Consider the following 24084-nt stretch of genomic DNA (forward strand, 5'->3'; position numbering starts at 1 on the left):
CCGACAGTCAGCTGCGTCGTTTCATTAGTAAACAGGAAGAAAAATCGGAGGATAGTTAAACGGCATTGGCGATAAAATAAAACAGTCTTATCCACGATAGCCTGACCTATTTTACGACGGACAATTGCATAAACGCAGTCGCGTAAGCTCGTACGTGTATTTATAGACGAGGAAGGTCGGGAAGAAAGCGCCTAGACCGTTTAACCATTTGGCAGAGGCAGCTGTCAAGCAATCATCCAGACGGGTCACTAATAATATCATCTGCGCGTTGTGTAACGTTATTCCTTGCAAATAAGGATGTAAACGACATTATTGTGCCCTGTACTCGACGCGGACGAATTGGAAAATTATATACACACCGGGCTAATAACACGTTCGCGTCCGCGGTAACGGGCCACTGTCCACCAAGTCGGCGTTTCAGTACCGGAAATCGATGATAGATCGCTCTAACGAGAACGTGATTTACAACTATTGTGAATGCCAACGTTCCTGCGTATTCGAATAATATCACGTATTCGAATAATATTCGAATTGTTCGAACTCCTACTCATATATTCTAGTAATATTCGAATCGTTCCCCTTCGTCAAGAACTTATGAACTTCACGAACCTTTTCATAAATAAATTCTTAAATTCAAACATTTTCTCTGAATACAAACAAAAATCTATTACAAAAATGTATGAAATCTTTACAAACAAAAATCTATCACAGAGAAATCGGTGAAATTCAGAGTGTGAATCGAGGGGGGATCAGTTTTGGAGCGAATCCACGTGGCCCACGGTGGAGTTCTGGCTCGTTAACGCTCGCGTTCGAGTCGAAAGTACCTAGGTGTTCGACGTCGACCTATATTTCGCTCTGAACAATTGTTGCACAAACGATACGCGCTTGTAAGCTCGCACGCACCGTGTCTTTCTAGTTTGCGCGCGCACCAGCTAGATGTACACACATGTACGCTTATTTATAGACTAGGAGGAAGGTCACGAAGAAAGCGCGGCTAGACGAGCGAACCGTTTCGACATCGTTTCCGGCGCTGACCCATTTCGTCCTCGATTCTTTTCGACATCGACGCTTCTAGCGCTCTGACCCAGTTCCTGCGCGCGATAGCCTCTCACGCATTTTTGTTTGCCGGCCACGGCGATCGGCTCGCGCATAATTCTGCATACGAAACGCGACGTCCAACGGAGACGACCGGCTCGCTCGCTAGACTTTGCAACTTTTGAAGTTTGATCTCTTCCTATGACGTAGCGCGGTGACAGCGCCGGGGAAAAGCTGTTTCGAACAACAAGCGACGGGATACGAAGTTCGATTAATTTATTCATTAATCGGATATAATGGATACGTAGATTTATCTGTAAGTTGTATGCGATGATTAAATTGGTTTTGTTCGCGGCTCTCGGTTGATGTTTGAATTATTCATTAACCATGACTGGGAAATTAATTTAATCGATTCGTTATTTACAAGTAACGAAAAAGTCAGTTCGAAATACAAACGCTACTAAAAATTACTTGCTATTCACGAGTATCGATATACTCGGCAATAATAAATAAATAGATTTATCCCTTGATTGTACATGACGAATAAATCGATTCCATTAGCGAATATAAATAATTCATTTATAAACATGACCATTCTATTTCATGAATTCAATTAATTTATCAATGGCCGTTTCTCCGGAGAAATGAATATATTTCAACCATTTCTAGATACTGGCCTTTCAATCGTTCGCTCATAATGCGCTAAATTTATCACAGTCCATTGCTGCCAAACGGGTCAGTATTGGAACTCGAACTTAATGTTAAAAAATTCGAAATTACCAACAACTCTCAATCGCCGGACTACGTCTTAATCTTTCCGTACCCCTTTTAGTACCCTCGCAGGGAGTCGAGGAAGTCAAACGTGGCTGCTTTAAAGCCGCTCGGTACGAGCATTTCACGCCCGAGGCAGGTAAACGTCGCTGCGTGTACACAGTTCGCGACACCTTCCACGGCGAATGAGAAGGAAAGCTAGCACGATTCCTTTTTTTTCCTTTCATCAACGGCGTCACACCGGCGACCTATTTCCGTGACAATCGTGAGCACGCATTTGCACCGCGACGCGGCGCGCGTATTTCTCCCTCGATCGACGATCCAAGACAGTTTTACGGTCCCGACTTCTAAACGATCGACCAAACAATCGGTTTGATCGGAAGTAAATTCTGAACGTTACAGAAAAATTAATCGTTTCTGGTCTCTTCGGTAAAATATTTGTTCATATACTTTGTCGTGATGTTACATTTTTCTTACCATTGAACATTCTTTATCTACTTGTTGCTCATTGGTAGACGACTTTTCAATGCGCACGATAATATTAACATGCAACGAACCGCCGATAACATCAGCAATATGGTAAAATGTTGCAGTCTACCTTAATAAATTTGCGAACTATTCTGAAACATTTTCAAAATCTTCTAAGGAGAACTCTCTGACACAATATTTATCTAATATACGCTTTCGAAAATTGTTGGCAATTTTTTTCGTCAGCAATTTATAAAAAAAAAGAATTAATTGCTATTCATTAAAATAACAAATTTAAGTTTGCTCGGTGTTAAATATTCGATTGTATAAATTGAACTCCAATTTTTGCTCTACGAGTAACTATTAAATCTTCGTTTATTTTTTATTCTCTGTTCGAAATTATGAACTGGATAATAATTCTGTCTTGCTCTCGAATATTTCAATCGGATGGGAAGGAAAAACGAAAGCGCGGACTGGAATAGAATCGACGACGGTTATGGAAAAATGACGATAAAGTCGGTAACAGAAGTACATGTGTAACAAAGTATAATTAATAACACTTGAAAGATAAAGTGTAACTCCGATAAAAAAAACAATGACTACCCGTGAATGAAGGCTCGTTATTGCAGCCATGTACGACGACACTCCGGAGATAAGGTAATACTATACTAATTTTGCATTGCTATCGGCCTTTACGCTCGCGGAAGCCACCGCGAAAGTGATTCGATAATTACCGACAAGGACGATCGATTCTTGTTTTATTGCCGTTTAAGTAATCATTGTTTTATAGGAACAATTAATGACACGACAGAGCCACGGCTTGCGGCGTCGCTTCGTTAATTAATCTTAGCCGTAGTTACTCGCAGTGGTGGATACGCTTATTGAACTTGAAGACAATTACTCAGAAGGGTCCTAGAGAATTTAATAAACTATTTTTTCAAAGGTGCATTTTATCGTTAGAAAAATACTAAGTCTACGCAGTTATAAAAATGCTAATTCCAATAATTCAGAATTAATTATTCCACGCGTATTAATATTTTCCTTTTTCAACGGAAAGTAATACAAAAATTGGTGAAGTTCAAATTAATATAAACAATAAAATAACCAGACGTCAGATCGATGTAGCAAACAAATGGTAGCAAGACCCCAAAGACTCACCGACGCACTCGAAGCCTGGGGGGGCAGCCTCGTCCCAAGGTAACACGCTGACGACCACCTGAGCCCCAATTCGATCCGGGGTACCTGTTTGCTCCAAACACAATTAACCCCCTACAGAGGGTCGCAGCTCCTTTTGTCGCGCCTCACGGGGCGGATTGTCATCGTGGAACGGTCCCACGTCAGTGCCACGCGTTCTACCTGATTTACAGCCGATTTGCATTTTATTTCCAATCTTTTCAACCCCTGACACGGAGACCCCCCCGAGACCCTCTCGCCTCTATTTTCACCGGGGCGATCCGTTGCACAGCACGGAACGGTCAAACAGGAACGCCAGAGGCAAGGAGGAGAAGAGATTTTTCAGCTCTGCAAATCTTGCGAACCATCTTTCGGAAAAACAAGGTCAGTAATGTCAACAGTTGTATGGATTTCCAGCTAAACAACTTGGGGGACCATACTTTGCAGAGATTCATTGTTCTGGTACTCTTTAGGGGGGATTTTGGAGCGTATAAACGTTTCAGATACTTCGGATTTTTACTCTCGAGGAAATTCTGTGAACCATCTACTTTATAAGGAAATAAACAAATCAATAAAATTATTTTCAAAATTTTCGTATAAACGACATCGTTTTTTGAATCAAGTTTGTACGTTACGTTGCGTTTTATAAACGCATTCATTTTTTTTCAAATCAAAACAAGCATAGATCGCTTTAATAAAGAAGAATTTATTTCATCTGCAATCATTCTCTTGCATTGCTTACGCACGATTGTTTATAACTGTGTCTATTTATTAACAGGGATGGAAAGCAGAAGTCGAAATTGAACGTTGCCCGCCGCACGGTGCTGCTCAGACACGTTAGCTCTAATGTTACGGAACGACATGACAGCTGCTGTCGCAGCGTGTCGTTAATTGCTCCGAAGATAAATCCGATCGAGATCCATGGATCTATTCCAGGGATTGTCGTCCGCGCGCTGCTCGATTCGAAAGTTTGTCAGTGACTTAGGAGAACGTACGATCAAAGCCTGCGATTGAATTTAGATTAACTGCTTCCTGAATTATAAATTAGACGATACATCGAAACAGTGATAACGAACGCCGCAGGATTTATCAGGACGAATTCGCTTCTCGAATACTCAGAACCTCGTCTTTAGTTACTCGTTATTCGAACATCGAATCGTTCAAATACCGAATAATTCGAATGAATCCTGTAATACTCGAGTAATAGTATTCAAATTACGTAATTGATCATCGTCGCGGGAGGATCGCCCGTCGCTTCGAGTGAACTTTCGTTCAACGTGAAAACATAAAAATTGAATCGGGAAGGGAGAAAAGTAAGTTTGTTCTTCGCGTGTTAGGTTTGGTGCACGTGAATGGCGGTCTCTGGCGTCTGCCCCGTCGATCAGGGGTCCGGTGGCCCCGTGGTGCAAGAAGCTAGCACGTTTATTTATAACGTTTACAGAGAAGCGGGCAGACAGTAATGGCCGTGTGTACGTATGTGGCGTATGCCTACCTACATTTCCCAGGCAGGCTCTCTCGGGCAGCTTTCTTCTGACATAACCGAATGAAGGCGCGGGCCGCGGTTATGCAATTCGAAAGTGCCCGCCTTACTTTACGTATCGCGGCGAGGATACGCGGTATCTTATGAAGGAGCGCACGCTTAGTCTCGTGCTTTTACTTGCCTGCCAGTCAAGGAGGGGAAAGGGAGTAGAGAACACGGGAGAAGCGAGGAATCGTCGAACGAATTGCACGCGAACGGTTCGCGGTTCGCTGGAAGAGGAAACTCGCGTTTTTGGCGGGATTTTCAAACGCGCACGGAAGACCGCGAGCGAACGAACGCGAGTTTCGGATTTAGAACGTCGCTACGACCTTTCTTGCAGGAAATCAACACGGAATTATGGTTACGATTACGTTACGTTTCTTTAAAATTTTTACGAAAATACTGAAGGATTATTTATGTATGCAGTTTCCTTTAAATTTCCAATTCAAATTCGAGGATTTACTAGGTTTTATTATTAGGTTCAATAGGATAGACAATGGTAACACGAAAATTGAGGAATGATTGGTACATGGGAAGATAAGTCTGTGTTTCATTTTAGTTTAAAAAAACGTCGCTTATATGAATTCAAAAGTAGCGGTAAAATATCGTAATAAGGTATTTTGCAAGTTTCAGCTCGCATGCGACGTTTGAATTCTAAGCGGTTTGATAAACGTTTCCTGTATCGTAAAAATGTTAACAATTTTTGCATACATGCGTTTCTCCGCGCTATCTATTGGAGAACATCATATTCGTGACAGTACCTGGATATTCGTAATACGAAATTTTCATGCGTTTTCACGGTCGCTTTTACAATTAGTAAATACGAAAATTTCAAACCACAACCTTTTCCTACTAGTATTCGAATATTGCTACTCGAGTAGCGGTATCCGAGTACTCGTCGAGTATTCGAATAGTCCTACAATAATACGGATCGACACGTGCGCAGACATGCGTGTTGTGTATTCTCGCTCGCGTACAGCTGGTACATGACATAACCGTGTAATGCACGCGTTTGAAGGAGACCATGGAAGAGATGCGAGCTTTCTTACGGGGGAAAGCGGTGCTCACTTTCACCGGTTCGCAAGGCGTTTACATTGTACGATACGCGCGCAGGGAGCGCACGTCTTTACGCCCGTTTCGATTTGCCGTTTAATATAATGCTCCTGCTGCTCTCACGTAGATCTGCATCGAACTTACGTAATTGGCGACGAAGCCGTTTCATTCCTTGAAATTTCTTTCTTCCTGGAAACACGTCGCAAGATGCTTGACGCAGGATTCAGAATATTCCAATAACTTGAAATTCGAATAATCTAAAGGTATTAGAATTCGGGGAAATGTTTACACTCCAAAAATAACGTTTCTTTAATAATGTCGTATTATTGTTATTAAGAGATGTATACAAATCATCTTACGTCGTTGGTAACGTGTATCAGGGAACGAAATTTCGATAAAAATTCGACTGTACTTTCACTGAAAAGCCTGTGTGGGAGAATTGCCATTATTAGACGAATACTGTTCGTACAACATTCGTTAGAACGTTGCGGTATTATGGCAACGGAGAGACAAGTATAGGTAGCAGTAACGTTTCGCAAACCCTTCTGCTGCGATGTCGACGCTGGTAATGGGTGATTGGTTAAACAGTCATCGGCCTTAGAAAGTGAACCGGCAGGAACTTTTTTCTTCGCCTAGAGTCCTAAACAATTTGGAAATTGACAACGAACGCCGCTGTCGGTGATCGTTCACTAAATTCAATGAAGATATAGTTCGATCTTCGATAAATATAGATTGTCTCTAATAAACAGGAAAGCATATCGAGAATACATTCGTGTCTCTTACACTTCAAAATTTCATTGAATAATAGATGAAATTAGAAATTAAAATAGAACCTCGAGATTAGAAATACTGAAATTAAAAAGAAATTTATCATTTCGTACGAGTTGAAGTTGACTTTCATTGCCAGGATTGCGTACGCGGCTTAACGTTACATTTTATCGTTTGTCACGTCAAACGAGCGTACACTTCTTGCGCGCTGACCAAGTAGCCGCACGCCATTGCGTATACGCCTGACACGGTTCGTTGTACATAGCTTGGGATGCGTGCAGGTGTGCCTAGGGACGTCCCAGCAAGCAACGGGACGCCTGCCGGCGCTCACCGGTCGTCCAGGGTTCTGCGACCTTCGTGACATGCGAACAGTAATCTTAATCAGAATCGAGTCGTCCCGAGGGGGAAGTTTATTCTACCGTGAAAGGCTAAGGAGGCATCAATGTGCAAAGATCAGGCTCTATTTTTATTAGACGAATTATGGCGAAATGCGGGGTTGCTCGTGCTTCGAGCCAATTCGTGGCATTAACCAGTTGATTTCCACCTCACCTTCGGAACAGTGTATGTACCGCTTTCACCTAAATGCCTTTTCTTCATTGGCCCGTTCGATCGTTTACTCCTCGCATGTACTATCTATTCTCGATGAATAGTCAATTAGATACCCGAACGGTTAGGAAAAGACGGTGTCGATGAAGTAGATCGATTACTGCACGAAACATTTGTGGATCTGAAAGAGTGTCCTTTTTAAATCGTAACATTAATTTTTGGACGGTTTGTCGACGTTCGTGTGGGAATTCGAGGCTGCGACTATCCGAATATGGAGTGCTTTTGTATTTGAATATTAGTATTTGATATAAGTATTCAAGCATATTCGAATATCCAGGTATCCTAGTAGCATTGGAATAGTCAAGTGTTCGACTGATATTTAAATATTCAATTATTCGTATACCTAAGTGATTGGAATATTCTTCTAATATTTGAACATTCGCGTATTCGAATAGCCAAGTATACCCTCCCTCTAACGAATCCAGTAGTTCCCCGAATTTTGGAGCTCCGTTCTTTCGTCCGGATCGCCGAGTACAAGATCATGCTCGACTTGTCCCTCGCGGACTGAGTTGTACAGTTTCACGTGTATTTTTGCCCCATGCCGGCGACACGCAGCATTGCTCGAAGCCTGAATATTGGGTAATCTAACGCGTCCAAGGCTAGCCGAGCCTTGAGCCGCCTTTCCAAGTGTTTCACTAACCCGACCGTTCGCTCGATCGCGACGGTTTGATCCGAGTCTCCTTATGATTAGATCTCGGATCGCTCATCCGTTTGTCCAGGTGTGTTGCCATCTACGTGTGAAGCGGCTTTTCACTTTTTCTCTGTCGAGTCGCTGACAGAAACAAAGCCAATGATGAATCTTTGTTACGCTTTCGATCCTCTTTCCTTATTATTACACCGCGATAATTGTATCAACCGTTGGAAATATTCAACTCATTTCTGTACACTTTGCGACATAGCTTGAGTGTCTTGCGATATCAGTCGAATACCTGACTACTCGAAACTTTACTTCGCCCTTCGTCCAAAAATCCGTCCACATTCCTTACGGTATAATTATACATTTCATCATTTCTTGAACCTAAATGAACATCAAAGATAGACTCGCAGACTCCACAGGAGGAACCATGTAATTCGTATTCCACGACAACGGATGCAGTGAAAGGACGACTCCTCGTCAATTTCAGTTTAATCTTTCTGGCTATCAGGACGACAAAACGTTCGTTCGCATTATTCCTTTTCTGAGTTTGTTCATCGCGGTTCCGATCTCCGGTTCGCCGCTCGTGGGACCAGTTTTTCCTTGTCCGAATAAGGACCGGTCGGCTCATGCTCGTTCGTTTATGTAGCCCGGGAGGGTCGATTGTTTTACCCGGTCTAACTGGAAAGCACGATAATTGCTATTTAAGATGAACACGCAAGAAACAAAGAGTTTTGTCAGGGAATCGGCGGTCGGTTCTTCAACCTCCAACACGGAAGCTTGTCTAGGCAGAAAAATTGCACCTATTCCTTCTATGACTTCTCCTCGATGACTTTTATGGCAGCGTTTCATTTTTTATCTTTATCGCAATACACCAGGAAAATTCCTGAAGTAAGAAAACAATTGCACTTTAAATCGCTTACTTATAATCGTGCGTGGATAATTATACATTTCGTGGAGAAATAAACTGGTCATTAAATATGTCATCAAGTAAGTAAATTTTTTAAAATACCGGAGTAAATATTGTGGACTGGTGTCGTTAGAGCAGAGGTACGCCAGCCTAGACCATTCAATACATTGTGTATAGTTGATCAAATCGTTTACTCATCGAGGCATCTAAGAAAGATTTACAAAAAATTAATTTCTATTTTAACCGACGTTTCCATAGCCGACAGCTAACCGGTTCAAACGCAGCCAACTAGTTTCGGTCTGAATTAGGCAATCTTGTCAAATAACATGTGGCCCAACCTTAATTCTAGACCAGAAATTTCAAAACGATGCCAGCATCTCGTAGTCGAACAAATAGACTTTCTAAGCAGATAATGGAATGATTTATTACACACGGCTGAACGGCTCGGTAGACCTTTCGACCTGTTGTTTAAATATTTGACCGTTAATCCAACGCAACAACGAAGCCAACGCGCGAATGTGAATGACTGCCAAAGCGACTCGTCGCGTTTCCTCGTCCAGTTATCAGCGTGGGTAATCCGCGTGACTAATTTAAGAAGATACATTTTTTCTGATATCTCAAATTATGACACCGGTGTAAAGTAGACGACCGGCTAATTAGGCTAAATCAGGGCTGGAGGTGTTTGCGCAATTATCGAGGTAACTGAACCAACAAGAAGTGAGAACAATTACACAGGGTAAGTTATTATAAGAGATGTTGGAATGTGGTGATTGGTAGGTGGTAGTTAGCAGCGGAATGTTGACAGGTGGCAATTGTGACAGTTGACAAGTTATGGTGTAAACCAAAGTTGACAGTTGACAAGCCCCGAGGGGCTGTAGCGATCCCACGGTGCCCAAACTAATTGGTTCATGGATTCGATGTACCTCGAACGATTACCACTTCGAGTACACCGTGCAGGAGCGAAGCAGCGTTGAAAATAAAAATCCAAAGGCTCGAAACCGATGTGAATTGCATTTTTCTGGATTGGATCGCACGTCTCCCCCGATGGGGAAGAAAATCGATTTCTCGTACGAGCTGGGGACTCGTAAAAAGTCGAATCGGCCAGCTCGAAAGTGACGTTTCTCCCGCACCGTAAAACAATGTAATTAGCTTCTTGCGATGGTTTCCATCCTTTTTTTTTTTTACCTACGACCGTGGGGGCAATTCGTTCCCTACCCAACCGGACGCGAGGACGCATGTCCCGTGCCCGAATTATGTAACGTCGCACTTTCGTCGATGCCTCTTATGTCAGTAGGCCTTTACCATCGCTGCCCGAGCACTAACGCCGTTGATTACACGCCTACGAGACGTGTGTTTCGCTTTTTTTTATTTTCTTTTCTTCGTCTATCCTCTCTTTTTCGAACGCCGGTGTCCCATTGTGGGCCCGCGCGGGCAACCTTGTCGCAACGAACGATTGCGACGCGGAACAAAAACGGAAATTAAGTAACGAGAGAAGAAACCTTTCTTACTTTGTTACATCTTAGCCGCGAAAGAGCTTAATGGCATTTTTCACGGTTCGATCGCCTCGAGGATCATTTCTTTCTTTCATAGACACGCGCGTCCGGGTGGTCCTTGACGGAGCCGAGGAGCAGCTTTCTCCTTATCGATACTTTGACGAGTTTCGTTGGCGGGATCGTACGATTTTAGAAAAAAACAGTGATATAGTATCGAGAAGTAGTACTTCGAAACAATTTTCAAGTATCATATGTATAAGAGAAGAATGATTTGTTAAAACTTGTACACAAATTTCTCTTGTCTAGATAAGGAATCTTGTCCATTTCTGGGTGGTAGTAACTATCCAATCATCGTTAATAATTCCATTGTATTCTGTATGTTTCATGGTAAATAGTCAAATTTCCTTTTTTCATACACAAGGAACATACGATACATATATTTTTCAATAGTACATCCAGTTGAAATCTGGATGTATCGGTTTCCATTATAATGCCCCATGTATCGTTAGAGCGGAGGTTGATCGGTATTGAAACAATTTCTAATTACGTAACAACGTCTGACATCAGCGATCGTTGGAGGAATTGTTCGTCGTAGATAACGTGAAATAATCAATTTGTCCCATGGACAGTAGTCATGTTTCCGTCACAATAGCGGTTAATAATCTATTACGATTTATTAAGCCGAAGAGAAAGTTTCGAGATATCGTAATACCAATGATCCATGGTGAATGGCGTAACTAACACGGGTGGAGGGGGGGGGGGGGGATCTTGGGGCTTTCACCCTGCCAAATATTCGTAAGACGTTTTTGGTAACGATAGACTCGACGTGAAAATCAGATAATAACTCGCGGGATTGCTATTGCAGCTGAGATCCTAATCGAATAAACATTGGGAATAAATTTCCGAGAGGCTTTATTCGTCGAATAAAATTATTTCTCGCACTTTAATGTATATTATACACATTTATACCACATGTAAATTAAATCAAAGTGTTTCTAGATGTTTGCTATACTAGATCAAAATTTGTTTATTTATTTAATTTTATATTATATTAAATATGTATATAATATTTATAAAGTGTACATATATACATATATATTTTAGTTTGCATACCGAATATGTTTTTAATATTCTTATACTTTAAATAAAATTTGCCGTCTCCTCGTCACTTTTCTGACGCATCTCGCATCCCCCGCTCTGATTTATCCGCCATTTTCGTGTAAGGGCCTTCTTCAAGGACGTCCGATGTCCAAAGATTTCTAAATTATCAACCACTCGCTGTCCCGCCAGCTTCCGTTGCGAAACCTCCGAGCGAGTAGAATTCTGGCGTCGAGTAGAAATTCTCTCTCTTGCGCACTTTTTCGCGCCATTTTTACGCGCTCTCTGGCTCTTTCGGTTCTTCGAAGATAACGCGCCATTTTGTCAGTTCTGGAATATCTTAAGAAATTCACGTAGGTCCTACTCAGCGTTGAAAGTAGAATATTAATCTGGAACAAGTTGAGTGATTCTCAACGGGAGACATGTGGGGGCCCCCCTCAGTGAGCCATATTTCTTGAGGCCCAGGAGTAAGAGACGTACAAATGGGTAGCCGCAAAAACTCCCGAGCGGGTAGCGAAACAGAATTATCAAAATAAACGTTCGAATGAGGTGTTGCTATCGATGTGTAACAGTGAGCAAGTGAATTTAATATTGGTTCAGGTGTAACGAAAGGTACGTAATTCGTTTTAAACCAATGTAAACAAAAGTATAATATAATATTCCTTCTTATCACGAGGGATCTTGTTCGTTATCAACCTATCCGACCTGGACAGAGAAAAAAGCAATCGAGATGGTGTCAGCCCTTAATCGAAGGGTGTATTAAAAAAATTTGACATCGTTATTTAGCCGACACACCTCGCGTACGACGGTGCCCACGCGTAATCGAAAACCAAGGATCGTTTCAGAGCCGCGGTGTACAACGTCGTCGCACGCCGGGCTTTACGCTTCGTAACAATGCCCCAACTTTCTCCGTCACTTTCATTTTCGTTGGTCGGTTGGCTCGGCTCTCCCGCTTCTCTCTCGCTTGGATTAGGAAATAGTGCGTACCCCACCATTTAGCCAGCGGTCTGGCCCTCCTTTTTCTCGTTCGTGTTCTCTGGTTCTGTCCTTTTCCCGCTAATCCCCCACCATCGGTTGGTCGCTCCTCGTTTCACCTTCTGGGCCCTCTCGTACCGCTTCCGGCCGACTCCCGCGATTTTAGAAAGGGTCTCCTACCAACGCCGACTCTGCCCGTACGGTACCTTCGCGCTCTTTGGAGAACACCGATCGCCGCGCAGATCTACAGCGCAGGGACAGAACGATAGCACGCTCGAAATAATTATTTCTTTCGACGTTTGTTACGCGCCACGTCTGCCTCGCGCGGGGCACGGTTGCCGCCGTTCGAATTATTCGGTAGTCGATTCCTTTACGAGGATGGCTTGGATACCTGAATGGTAGTATTCGTGCATCAGTATTCGTATATTCCTATAAAAATATCGTTAATTTAACATTACTATCCGAATATCGTTACTCGAGTATTGCTATTTGAATACCATTATTCGACGATACGCCGGGGACGGGGATGAGAAAGCACCATCACACGTATCGTTTCCTTTTTTTAACACGTATATTTCACTTTCCGTTGAAAAATAATGCCGTAAATCGTCGTAGGAAATAATAGAATCTGCACAAATCAACTCACTCGGCGCACCACTATTATTCGCTAGAGATATTTACAGTGACTGGAACTGTCTCTCGATGAGGTCTTCGGTTGCGTTCAGGGGGTTGTCGGCGAGATCGAGAATCAGAGGACGTGCATCGAAAAAAGCTCTCCCTCGCCATTTACTTTTTTCTTTTTTTTTCTTCTTTTTTTTTTATCCGTGCGTAGAGCCCTCGTAGAAGGAGGGACGAAAGAGGGGTAACATCGGCGTGGGAAACACGAGGCATTTTCTTTTTTTTTCAAATTGTACAGCGATAGCGAAAAAGTGTGCAGCGCTAGCCTACCCTGTTCCTCCATTAATATCGTAAAAAGACATCCAACGAATAACGAATACCGGGACATATACATATATATATATATATATCATAGTGACGACGATTTCGCGAAATAAGTGAACTCTTAGGACGTCGTAATAAATAGTGGCGAGCGATAAGTTACTTTAAGTAGTAATATTAATTATTAGTAGTGGAATGCTCGTAGCGATAGTTTACGAGGCCCCAGTAGACACGGGGCCTTCTGTATAAATGTCGAAGTATAGTCGTAAAAGGGAGCTTGGGGGAAAGGGACGAAAAAGAGAGAGTGCGATAAAGTTAATGGTCGTAGTCAGGAACATGCGACATTTACACATCGAGTACATTTAAAACGTGTGCGTTACGTCATCTCGCGTCTTTTCAGGAATTTTCTGCCGCGATTATCGCCGGCTTCGAGAACTTCGAGCCGAGGTGGGCGAAATTCGCGTCTAAATAAAGGATCTCGAATAACGAATGAAAGATAAACGGCTTTCGGTTCGTTGTTTGTTCGATCCAAATTAGAGTTTTAATTGTACGCGCGAAGTATATTTCGGTTTGAACGTATAAATAAAGTTGCGAATAAATTGCTGTACAGAGCTTTTATTCGTTATTTACTGTTCGAATAAAATTATTCTGCCCACCTCGATCGATCTATAGCGTCGCGCTATCGAGAATGTCTTCCAACTCTCCGTACATCAAAGTCCAGTTTCAAAGCTAGAATTGGAACCGTGATAATAAATAAATGAATAAATGTACAAAATGAATCTTTTCTCGAAGATGAGATAACTACCAATTAATACTAACTTTCGAAGACTGACTAGATAGAACTCATTTACTTGCTGGCAGGGTCCCAATGAATAAATACAAATCTACTTAAGATACAAAAGTACCCGTTTCGAGAGGGTAAGTAGTTGCTCGATCCACGCGTGGCGCCTAATTTGAAAAGCAGCTCGCATAAAAGACACAAAATATATCCGAACGGTATCGTTCGAACCATTGCTTTCGATTAATCCTTTGCGACCTTTGTTACACTCGACGCAGTTTAAATCAATTTACGAGAATAGCGACGCTTTGTTAGGAATTACGGGATTTATTCGAATCCTTCGAATAAAGATACGAGGAGGTACGAAAACATTATTCGAAGCTGAAGCTGAATAAATATAATATCTTCATTCATCGAATAAGTACACTCAATCTTTATTCGTTAAACAAATACACTTATTCATTATTCCCTTTATCGGATTTTTTTATTAAAATAAGTACTTCATCCATGTCCACGTGCGGATCGAAATGGGTCGCCAAACGATGGTTCTTACTTTCGGTTCTATTCGCTCGACGCGTAAGATGATAACGCCAGGTCGCAAAGGGTTAAATCTGTTAAATGCTCAGCGAAAACCACGACGTCGCGAACTTGCATAATTCGCGCAACCTGACGCGAGACGTGGATATTTAAAGTGACTTGCGCGGTGTGGCTAATAGATACATAACTACGAGTACGTATAGTTCGACCGCCCATTTACGCAACAGCATATGCCTACCGAAGGTCAGACACGACAATAAAGATTTCTACGTGTTCCGAGCTTTGATTTTGCTCTCTCCGTTGTTCCACATACGATCACCTTCGCAATCGCGAATTGTTGATAAATAACTATTGAACAGTCGTGCTTTCGCGCAGTCGGCCGACAGGAAACACTTTGGACCTCTTCGAGGATGACCACGATTTAATCCATCTTTAAGAGATACACGCGCCTGGAGCACCAACAATTTTTCTGGTGTTTGAGAATTTTCTTTTTACGATTTACGATTCAAGATTGGCACACTACAGGAAATCCTTTACAGTGTAATCACCTCTATACGATGAAATATTAAAATAAATAATAACTTTATTTAATATGTAAATTACACGTTCTGGTTGTATGTAAAGAATACTTTGTCAATGCACAGAATATTCGTATACTCGAGTATTCAAACAGGACTCTCAAGTCACGCGTTCGAAAGCTATTCAAATGTTCGAATATTCTAGTGGTATCCGAATACCTTATTGTTCGTATTCGAACACTTCAAATATTTGAGTAGTACCCGAATACTTGACTACTCGAGTACCGTTAGAAGACTCGACTATTCAATTCCTATCCAATACTCAAGTATTCGAGTTACATTCACCGAATCACACGAATCTTGGAATATTGTCGTAACCAACGAAAAACAAAAAAAAAAAAGAAATTGGTTAACTAGCCCCAGCCCTATTCCAAACGAAGAATTCCCATGACGCGCCTGAGCAATGACGTCGCGGCTCTTGCGACGAGCGGCGTCGGTTGCCGGGACGCAGGCGTCGTCGCGGTTTCTGCTGCTGCGTCGCGTTCACCTGTCAAGCTATAAAAAATGTTGTGCGCTTCGAGTGGATTCTTTTTTTTTTGTTTTCTTTGTTTAACTGCTATGGACGGATGTATTCGCGTCGATCTTCCTATCGCCGAGCCGTTCGTCACCCTAATCGAGTCGTTCCAATCCACGAAATTGCGGCGCCGCTCGGTCGACGATCTCCTGTTTTGATTCTCCGGTGCCCTCGAAACGGAATTTCGAAAACGATTACGCCCATCCCACGAATGAGGACGCGTATTGTCGTTGGCAATCAATAATCGCAAATGGGCAGTGATTTTTCGCTCTTCTCTCGTACGATTTCATGTCCACGTTCGTTCTTGATCGAGATTTACGAGCACTGGTACGTGCTCGCGCTCTCGGAGGGTTTCGTCCTTACTTATCACGTACATCGTCCTTGACGATGTTCGTTTTACATCCCGAACATCGTTGTACAAGTTACACCTCGGGTAAAAATTAGACAGAGTTTGTGATCTTGCATGTTTTCTCACAAGTGACTAGGCCATGCGTACTCTCACGCATGGTTTCCATAATTGTAACTGTACAATATTTTCCTTTTATACTTCTAGTATACCGCGACGCTCGAGTCAAAATACGCAAGAGATGGTGGACAGGACTAGAGTCTGGGTTCTGAATTAGACATCAGGCACCTACCACTGGACCCTATGTAGGATGTGACGCGTGGAAGAGGAAGAAGCCCAACCCATAGACTGCCTTGCATTGGGTTACTTATTGACCACATGGAGAATTGCTCTCAGTTTTCCCTTCGACAGAGGGTGCTTTTGTTCATCGCACGTCCAGTTGAACAAGCCTGATCTACGTATCTCATCCTCCCTCTCTCTCTGGACGAGATCCTCGTTTTAATTCTATCCGAGTACGAAACGATTTTTGTCCGATACATTAATTATTCTCAAGGAACCACGCATTCAGGTGCGAATGTTTTATATGAACCCGCCGAGAGCGTCGTGGAAGTCTTGCAGATAGGCTAGGAGCTGGGGCATGGTCGGTCGATCCCTGGAGAGGCCTAGCCAACAAACGGCCATCACGGCGAAGAGTTCGTCGGGGCACGGTCTAGGTTGAGCCAGTCGGTAGCCATCGCGAAGACACGCCATCATCTCGAATGGGTCCACTTCGACGTACGGTTGCTGGCCCAGCGTCGCCAGTTCCCAGAGAAACACTCCGAATGACCACTAAAAAAGGAAATAAGAAGCAGTTCATTAGGTCCGTAATCCGATCGCTCGTTTTCTGCAGCAGCGGATAGCGAAGTGTCAACACTTTATTGGGACGCGATAGAAATTATGACCGTACCACGTCCGTTGCCGTGCTGTACTGACTGTGCTGGAGGGTCTCCAAGGCCATCCAACGAATGGGTCTGTTCTCGTTATCGCCTAGACAATGGTAATCCTGAGGGAAGAGATCTCGCGCCAGAGCAGTGTCGGCTAATCGCACGCGAAGACTGCTTGGCTCGATCAGGCAATTTCGGGCTGCGATGTCCCTGGAAACATAATCTCGGTACCATAATCTCGTCTAGAAATTCGTAACTGTTAGAAAACCAGTTGTACTTTGGATGCCTAGGCATAGTTTTTCGCGCAACTGAATTCTTTCCTACAGGAAGCAGTTCAATTAGCGGTTCGGTCAAGCGCATCGTACAGAGAAACGAAAGTAATCACCTGTGTAGAAGCCCACGACCGTGCATGAATGCCCCTGCCCTGGCAACCTGCGCGCCAACGTGCACGAGATCCCTGGTCACAGGATGGTGGTTCCCGTCGGTAAGGTACAACTTCAGGTTCACCTCGCCGGACGTGCTCGTGTACGCCAACAATGGACAAGAGCTGTCCAGGCAGGCAGCCGCGAGCGAAGCTATGTTTGCGTGCACTAATCCCGCAAGTTGCGAGCCCTCCACCACCAGCAGAGACGCCTGATAGCTCGACGCCACTTCTAAAATTTCAAATTTACCGCGTCAATTCGAATTACCGCTATACCAACGCGGTGAACTTACGAACTTTTCAATTCGAATCGAAAGGGTTTAAAAATCGCAGGGTTTAAAAATCTCGAAGGGTGTTTTTAAAACTAATCTCGCTGTTTTCTGATAGGCGAGAAAATATATCATGCATTTTACATCCATTTATGGTCAAAATACTGTTTTAGAATTTGACTCGAGTTTGTAATCGACTGTCGTGATGTGGATTCTCTATTTTACTGTGCGTCGATAATCTAGAGTGTGTGGATCTCGAGCTGCCATGTATGGGCGCTAAGGAAACGCACGTTTGAATGGTATTAATTAATCTAAGATGGAATTATACTTTAATATTGCATAAAATGACAATATTGTACCTGTCACTGTTTTTATGATGACTTCCTGGTCCCGACCAGCCAGATCCAGGGTGCCCTTATAAACGCGTCCAAATGTGCCCTCCTGAACGAGATTGCGGCAGTATAACGAGGACCTCGACACAGCCAGTGCCCTGGCCTTGTCGCAAGGATCGGTCGACTGCAAATTAATAAATAAAATCAATCAATTTTTCAAGTGTCTATTTACACTAAACAGAAACGACTACTTAATTATATTTCAGGGCCCGACAAATCGGTTACCTATCGACGAAGAAACTGAGAAACTGAAGTTCGAAAGACACCGTATCAGAGGATTCGAATCTGCGCGCGCCCAAACTCCCAAGAATTTCTCCAACAATTTTCCAACAGTTACCAGACCTGAATCAACACACGTGGCGCGCATAATTCATCGCGGAGCACGGAATCCCTTCGCCTAGGAACTCATTAAAAAAGCATTTGTCGCCCGTAACAGGATACGAAGGAGTTCGCGAGGTCCCCGAAGGACGAGAAGCGCCAAGAAGAGAAAAGAACGAACCCTTGGCAAAAAGCGTCGTCGTTATATCGTCGTTCCCGTCGTGGCGGGGTTCTCCTTTGTTCAACGTGGCTTTTCCGTCGGTTCCCGCGCCACTGGAGCTGGGGAAAGCTTCCAGGCGGGAGCCAGTAGCCCGGTTATTCATTAATTTCAATTTTCCAGAGTTTTGCCTCCAAACCCTCCTCCGTTCCATTTGCACACGCCCACGTGTACATGCTTGCGCGAACGCATGCGCCCGATAATGGCAAGGACAATCAAGCCGAAAAGCAACTCGACGATTACAATTTTAAAATTGAGGTTGACTGTAATTATTTCAGGGGACGACGAGTACGAGAACTAGTGCGATGGTGTTACAGTGGCACCACCAGTGATGGGGTAAAATAATGGGGTATTCCCCATCACAATGACAAGAGTGGCCAGGCCTGTTCTAGATACCCAATTTAAAGAATCATCAAGTATTCATTCAATTACAAATAAAATCGACAACTTATATTCATATTGAAACGTACAGGTGACTTTTAAGCCTCTATAGACGCTAGGTTTAGTTTTAATCAATGATAAAACAGCTCGAAGCATAGTAAAGAACGCGTACCTTCCCCGAATGGATGGAAGCGAGTGGAACCGATTCGAGAACATGCAAACAGGGATTGCAGTACCATTCGGTGGGAACGCGAATGCTAATACCAAGGCTTATCGGACACTGTGATTATTACGTAGGCAATTTTCAACGAGGTAGTTTTATACGCAGTCGCAATAAAAAATAAAAAAACCAACTATGTTCTCAAGCGATTCTCCCCTTCGCATTGCTGTTTCCCAGCTTTCGTCGTCTCGAGTGTTTCTCCATTCCGTGTTTCTCGTTTCTCCCTTCGTTTTGCCGCGTGAGAGTCCATCTTGTTCTTCTCCCCTGGATATCCGTCCCCACGTTTGTTCGTAAAAGTGTCACGAGGCAATTTTCATTTCACGAACAAAAGCTTGAACGTGTAAATAGACTAGAGAAACGAATCAACTGTTGCAACGGAGAAAATGTATTATTTTCTTGATTACAACAAAATCGAGAGGCAGTAGTTTATTCACGTTGCTGATATAGTTTGCGAAACAAACACGGCGACCTGCTCGAAGGGACACTGGTACATTGGTCTGTAAATTTCGGTTGCTTTATCATTCCTTTACCTTTATTTGCTTTCTTTATTTTATTTTTATTTTTTCATTCCATCTGCTGATTGCCTTGCTTGCTCTGGACAATATCACATGACACCTACTGGAACGAACGGTAGATCTAAACGATAGTCTAATCGCCCTCATCTCCTGCCACTCGTCCACGTTCAGACCACTTCCTCGGGGATCTTATTATACTCGTCGAACTATACGTGAAACTATACGACGCGCGTACAGGGTGAACCACGTAATAATGGGGATCTCATTAAACTTGTTCAGCTATAGGTGAAAACATGTCGTACAGCGTGGACCACGTAACAATAGCGATCTCATTAAACTTGTTGAGCTACACAAGAAAACATAACACATACGCTAAACCGTGTAGGAATAGGGATCTCATTAAACTTGCTTCAAAACATGACGCACAGCTTGAATAGCATCACTTGTCCACTACTGTTATTTCTGTCGACAATGGGCCAATCGACTTTGCGTTTAAACTCCCATAGAGACAATTACTGCGTCGATATCAAAGTCTACAGTACAAAGAAAAACACGGACCAAGCACCATGTGATCAATCCCAGAAACGCAAAGATGCCCCGCAGAGCTATCAAGCTGCCATCAAATATTATGACAGAAAATGAAGAATAAATGCCATTCGGTGTTGATTGCTATCGTTCGTCGAGTGTTTGTTCGCCGCGATTGATTACTGTGCGCGGAATCGTTCGTCGATAAACGGGGGGAAATGAAAAAAACTGACGAATCGCTCGCAGCAACGCATGGTGCATAATTAACGCCGCGCGCTGCTATTAGTTAAAAAGCAAAAAAGGAGGGAGAAACAGATTCGTAATTGCCGCGGCAAACGAATGGTAGGTAGCGAAATCGAACCGGCGGCGAATGTTTCTGTTGTAATGAATGTAGACTGACGAGTCGCTTTTATACAATCACAATCGCGCTATTGATTTAACGGCGCCAGCAACCAACTTTTTGCTGGATGGGCACGGTTCAGCAATTGGATTTATTTAGCGAGAGGGTCTCGTCAAACATCGCCGTTTGTTTTGCCGGTCGGCCACTCTAAAAGCTTCATTTTCGGGACACCCAGGCCAAGAGCTACCCCGGCCAACTTTCCATTCGACGCACAGTGTGGAATTTCAGCGATCTGCCGAGACAAAACTTATGTTGTCTAATTAGGCCGTTTGCACACGAAGCTGCTCGAAAGAAACGTAAATGGTTGGTGATTGAAATCACAAACTAGTTACTTATTGATTAGTAATGATTTCGAACATTTTTAGATAAAGCGTCTACCGCTACTCGGTATTAGAAACGTAAAATATCTGCTGGTCGGGAATGTGTCGATGTAAACATGTACAATGACGAACATCCTAATGAAATAAGGTAATCAAACATATACCATGTTATACAAAATTTGATAAAGAAGCTAGGAACAATTTCAAATCCCATTAAAATCGTTCCATTTGTTGTTTAGATTAACCAGAACGAACACTCTTAATGTTTATCACTCCAACTTGGCCAAACATTCAGAGATACCCTGTGTACGCTGAACATTTTTGAGAAACTTACCTATCCCTAATACGCCGGTTCCTCCTACCCGTTTTCGCACCGCTATCGAGTTCACCCAATCATGTAATCTGGGAACGTCTTATCCCTCCTGTAAAACGATACGCCTGAGATCCCATTGCCGAAGAAGTTATTACTGCTCCTGTCTACCGGAGATCTTCGGTACAAGAACAGACGCCCGTTTTCCGCCCGATTCTCTGGATAAACGTACAACGACGTTGCCCATTCCGCTCCCAAAACAAGGTATCTTCTTGTTTAAGGAAACGGTCGCCGCGTTCGGACGGTTAAAGCGGCGGATTTCCCCTTAATATGCATAGCTTTGCAGCTGCATGCATTTTAGTTGGAAATTTCTATCGTCTAACGGCTAACTTCTACGAAAATCCCACAGGAATCGCTTTCGACGTCTTTCTTCTTCCTGATACGTTCTTGGACAAACGGTTAATCCACGACGGTGTCCGGAAATTGAGCTCTTCAATTATTTACACAACTCTTGCTTCTGTTCGTAGAAGTTCCAGACAGGCATTGCGTAACAGTGCGGGAGAGCGGACGAAATTATTACGAAGACGCTTCGCTTATTCTATGAAACATGTGTAAGACTATACTCGAGAATGCGACGGCGGTAACGACTCGACACCGCAGACGACCGAAGATGATTAAACCTGAAGTGCGACGATGTTGTGAACCTATCACGCGCATGTGGCATGTTTGCGCCGTAAGTGTTTCAGCTCCGACGCTTGACACGCGTTCAAACCACTTGAAACATTTTAACGCGATTACAATTTATTACTCCATAATATCTGTACAAACTTTGTAGTATACTGTTGAACCTGCATCTTGTTTCACATTTGAAATTAAAAAGATATCAATACTGAATCTTCCATGAAAATCGTTTCAATGATTCCTGACATCAACTAGGTCAAACCCTTTCAATCCTCATCGATTCACGATATCAGCATAGACACAAACTAGCCACGAGCATAAAATCCTCCTGCTCGTAAGGTTGCACAAACATTTAACGATTACCCTGCCCGCTCGCTGATATCCGACGCGTCCAACGTTTGTATGCGTTTGCACAAACACTTGGCTCGTCGTGTTTCTTCGTGTCGGTGCACGAGTCCGCCGACTGAAGGGTGGCGCTTCAGACGACGAAGGGTTCAGGCATACGCGTATACCCGGTAAATTGATCCAAGATCAAAGCCGAAACAATCACAGGACTCACTTCCAGTTTCCCTCTCGTCCCTCCCTCTCCCTCGCGCCCATCCCCTCATCCTGTTTCTGGTTGCGTAGGGTTCCGTCGTAGGAGGAAGGTAACCGCGTGTGTAACCTTCCTCCCGCCTCAAACCCTCTCGACTTCGTCTTTGAATCCCCTCGACTCAGGTGATACCGCGCGCCATTTCTTTTTTCCTGGGGGAATTAACGTAAAACGCTCGTTCCACGAGGGGAAAATGACGGTTAGAACGCGCCGCGAGAGCGGAGCCACGGTCAGCTGCTCTTTCCAAACTCGATTGCATATTTATTCGACATTTCCGCGATCTTTGTTTCCCCATTTTCTTTTTTCGTTCCTCGTCTCCACGGCGCGAAAGGCAGAGAAACGCGCAGGGAACCGGGAAAACGAGCTCCGTGGAGCACGAAGGGTTATTATCCTGGTCGTTTCATGTTCTCGGGGAATTCCCCGCTTTGGGTCCTCGGGATTTTCAAATGATGCCGGGTATTGCGTTCTCGTGTATTGATTTCGAGGACGCGTTTGTGTGCAGTTTCTCGAATAGCGTTTTTTCTTTGATTTATCGAGGAGTGTATAATCATCCTACTTTAAGCATCGAATACATTTTGCGACAGTGAAGTGTAATAAAAATGTAAAAAGGATTACTAAGGACATATTTTATGTATAATTTCTAATATAACCCCCAATTGAAATCGTTCCACGATTAGTGAGAAATATAACTCCTACCGTATAGTCATCCCTGTGACAATTATTTCATGCGCCTAATCCAACATTTAAAAAAATATCTTTAACAACAATTCCTGAAAGTCGCACTGAAGAATTGTTGCAAATAATACCAAATTTAAAGTACACCAAAGATAAAGTTCTTATCGAGACACGTCTAGCCTCCGTCCATGTATCGTTCGATTTCGTACGATCAATTGAAATTTGAATACCGAAGGAGCGAAATGATCAGCCAAGCGGGCGTGCCCCGATGGAAGGCGGCGACAGAAGTGAATAGAGGGATCGTATTCTTCAATGGAGAACACGAGGATGTAAAAGGCCGAAAAAGGCAACCATGACCCTCGTATTCATTTCCCCGCGTCAGTTTGCTTTACGTCGAAGCTGGATGAAAATTGTAAATTGCCGTTTCATTCGCTCGATAACCTCGAGCACTCATGATCGATCACACCGGTCAGGATGAGCTCTTTGTGTACATATGCTCCTGCTTAAAAGCCTCGTGACAAGAGGACCTGATGAATCGAAGCGTGGGACGAAAAGGTTATCGAGTCTTGACGCTAGTTTTTAATATTGGATATATAAATTCTTTCTGAAATTTTACGAATTGTCGATGTGAAACTTTTTAAACGATCATTTTACAAATCAATCTAACACCACCTAAGTTGTATACGTACCAAAAATAAACGTCTAAATTATTATTACTTAAATTACATAC

At 43.2% G+C, this 24084-nt stretch overlaps 1 protein-coding gene and 1 long non-coding RNA gene across 2 annotated transcripts in view; one reads left to right on the top strand and one right to left on the bottom strand.

Moving 5' to 3' along the window:
* The window catches only part of LOC128876408 (uncharacterized), a 40019-nt gene extending 23492 nt beyond the window's left edge, over positions 1 to 16527 (top strand). Inside the window, exon 3 of the long non-coding RNA XR_008457020.1 lies at positions 16403 to 16527. This is a non-coding gene — a long non-coding RNA (uncharacterized LOC128876408). The remainder of the gene's footprint in view (positions 1 to 16402) is intronic.
* A 242-nt stretch (positions 16528 to 16769) lies between these two features.
* The window catches only part of LOC128876400 (tyrosine-protein kinase Drl-like), a 71033-nt gene continuing 63718 nt past the window's right edge, over positions 16770 to 24084 (bottom strand). The window contains exons 6-9 of the mRNA XM_054122732.1: positions 18168 to 18324; positions 17504 to 17771; positions 17142 to 17328; positions 16770 to 17023 (exon numbers count right to left, since the gene is read on the bottom strand). Of these exons, the coding sequence (XP_053978707.1) occupies positions 16775 to 17023; positions 17142 to 17328; positions 17504 to 17771; positions 18168 to 18324 (861 nt within the window). The 3' untranslated portion in view covers positions 16770 to 16774. The remainder of the gene's footprint in view (positions 17024 to 17141; positions 17329 to 17503; positions 17772 to 18167; positions 18325 to 24084) is intronic.

The sequence above is a fragment of the Hylaeus volcanicus genome, chromosome 5, assembly GCF_026283585.1.
Source record: "Hylaeus volcanicus isolate JK05 chromosome 5, UHH_iyHylVolc1.0_haploid, whole genome shotgun sequence".
In the NCBI taxonomy this organism is placed as follows: Eukaryota; Metazoa; Arthropoda; class Insecta; order Hymenoptera; family Colletidae; genus Hylaeus; species Hylaeus volcanicus.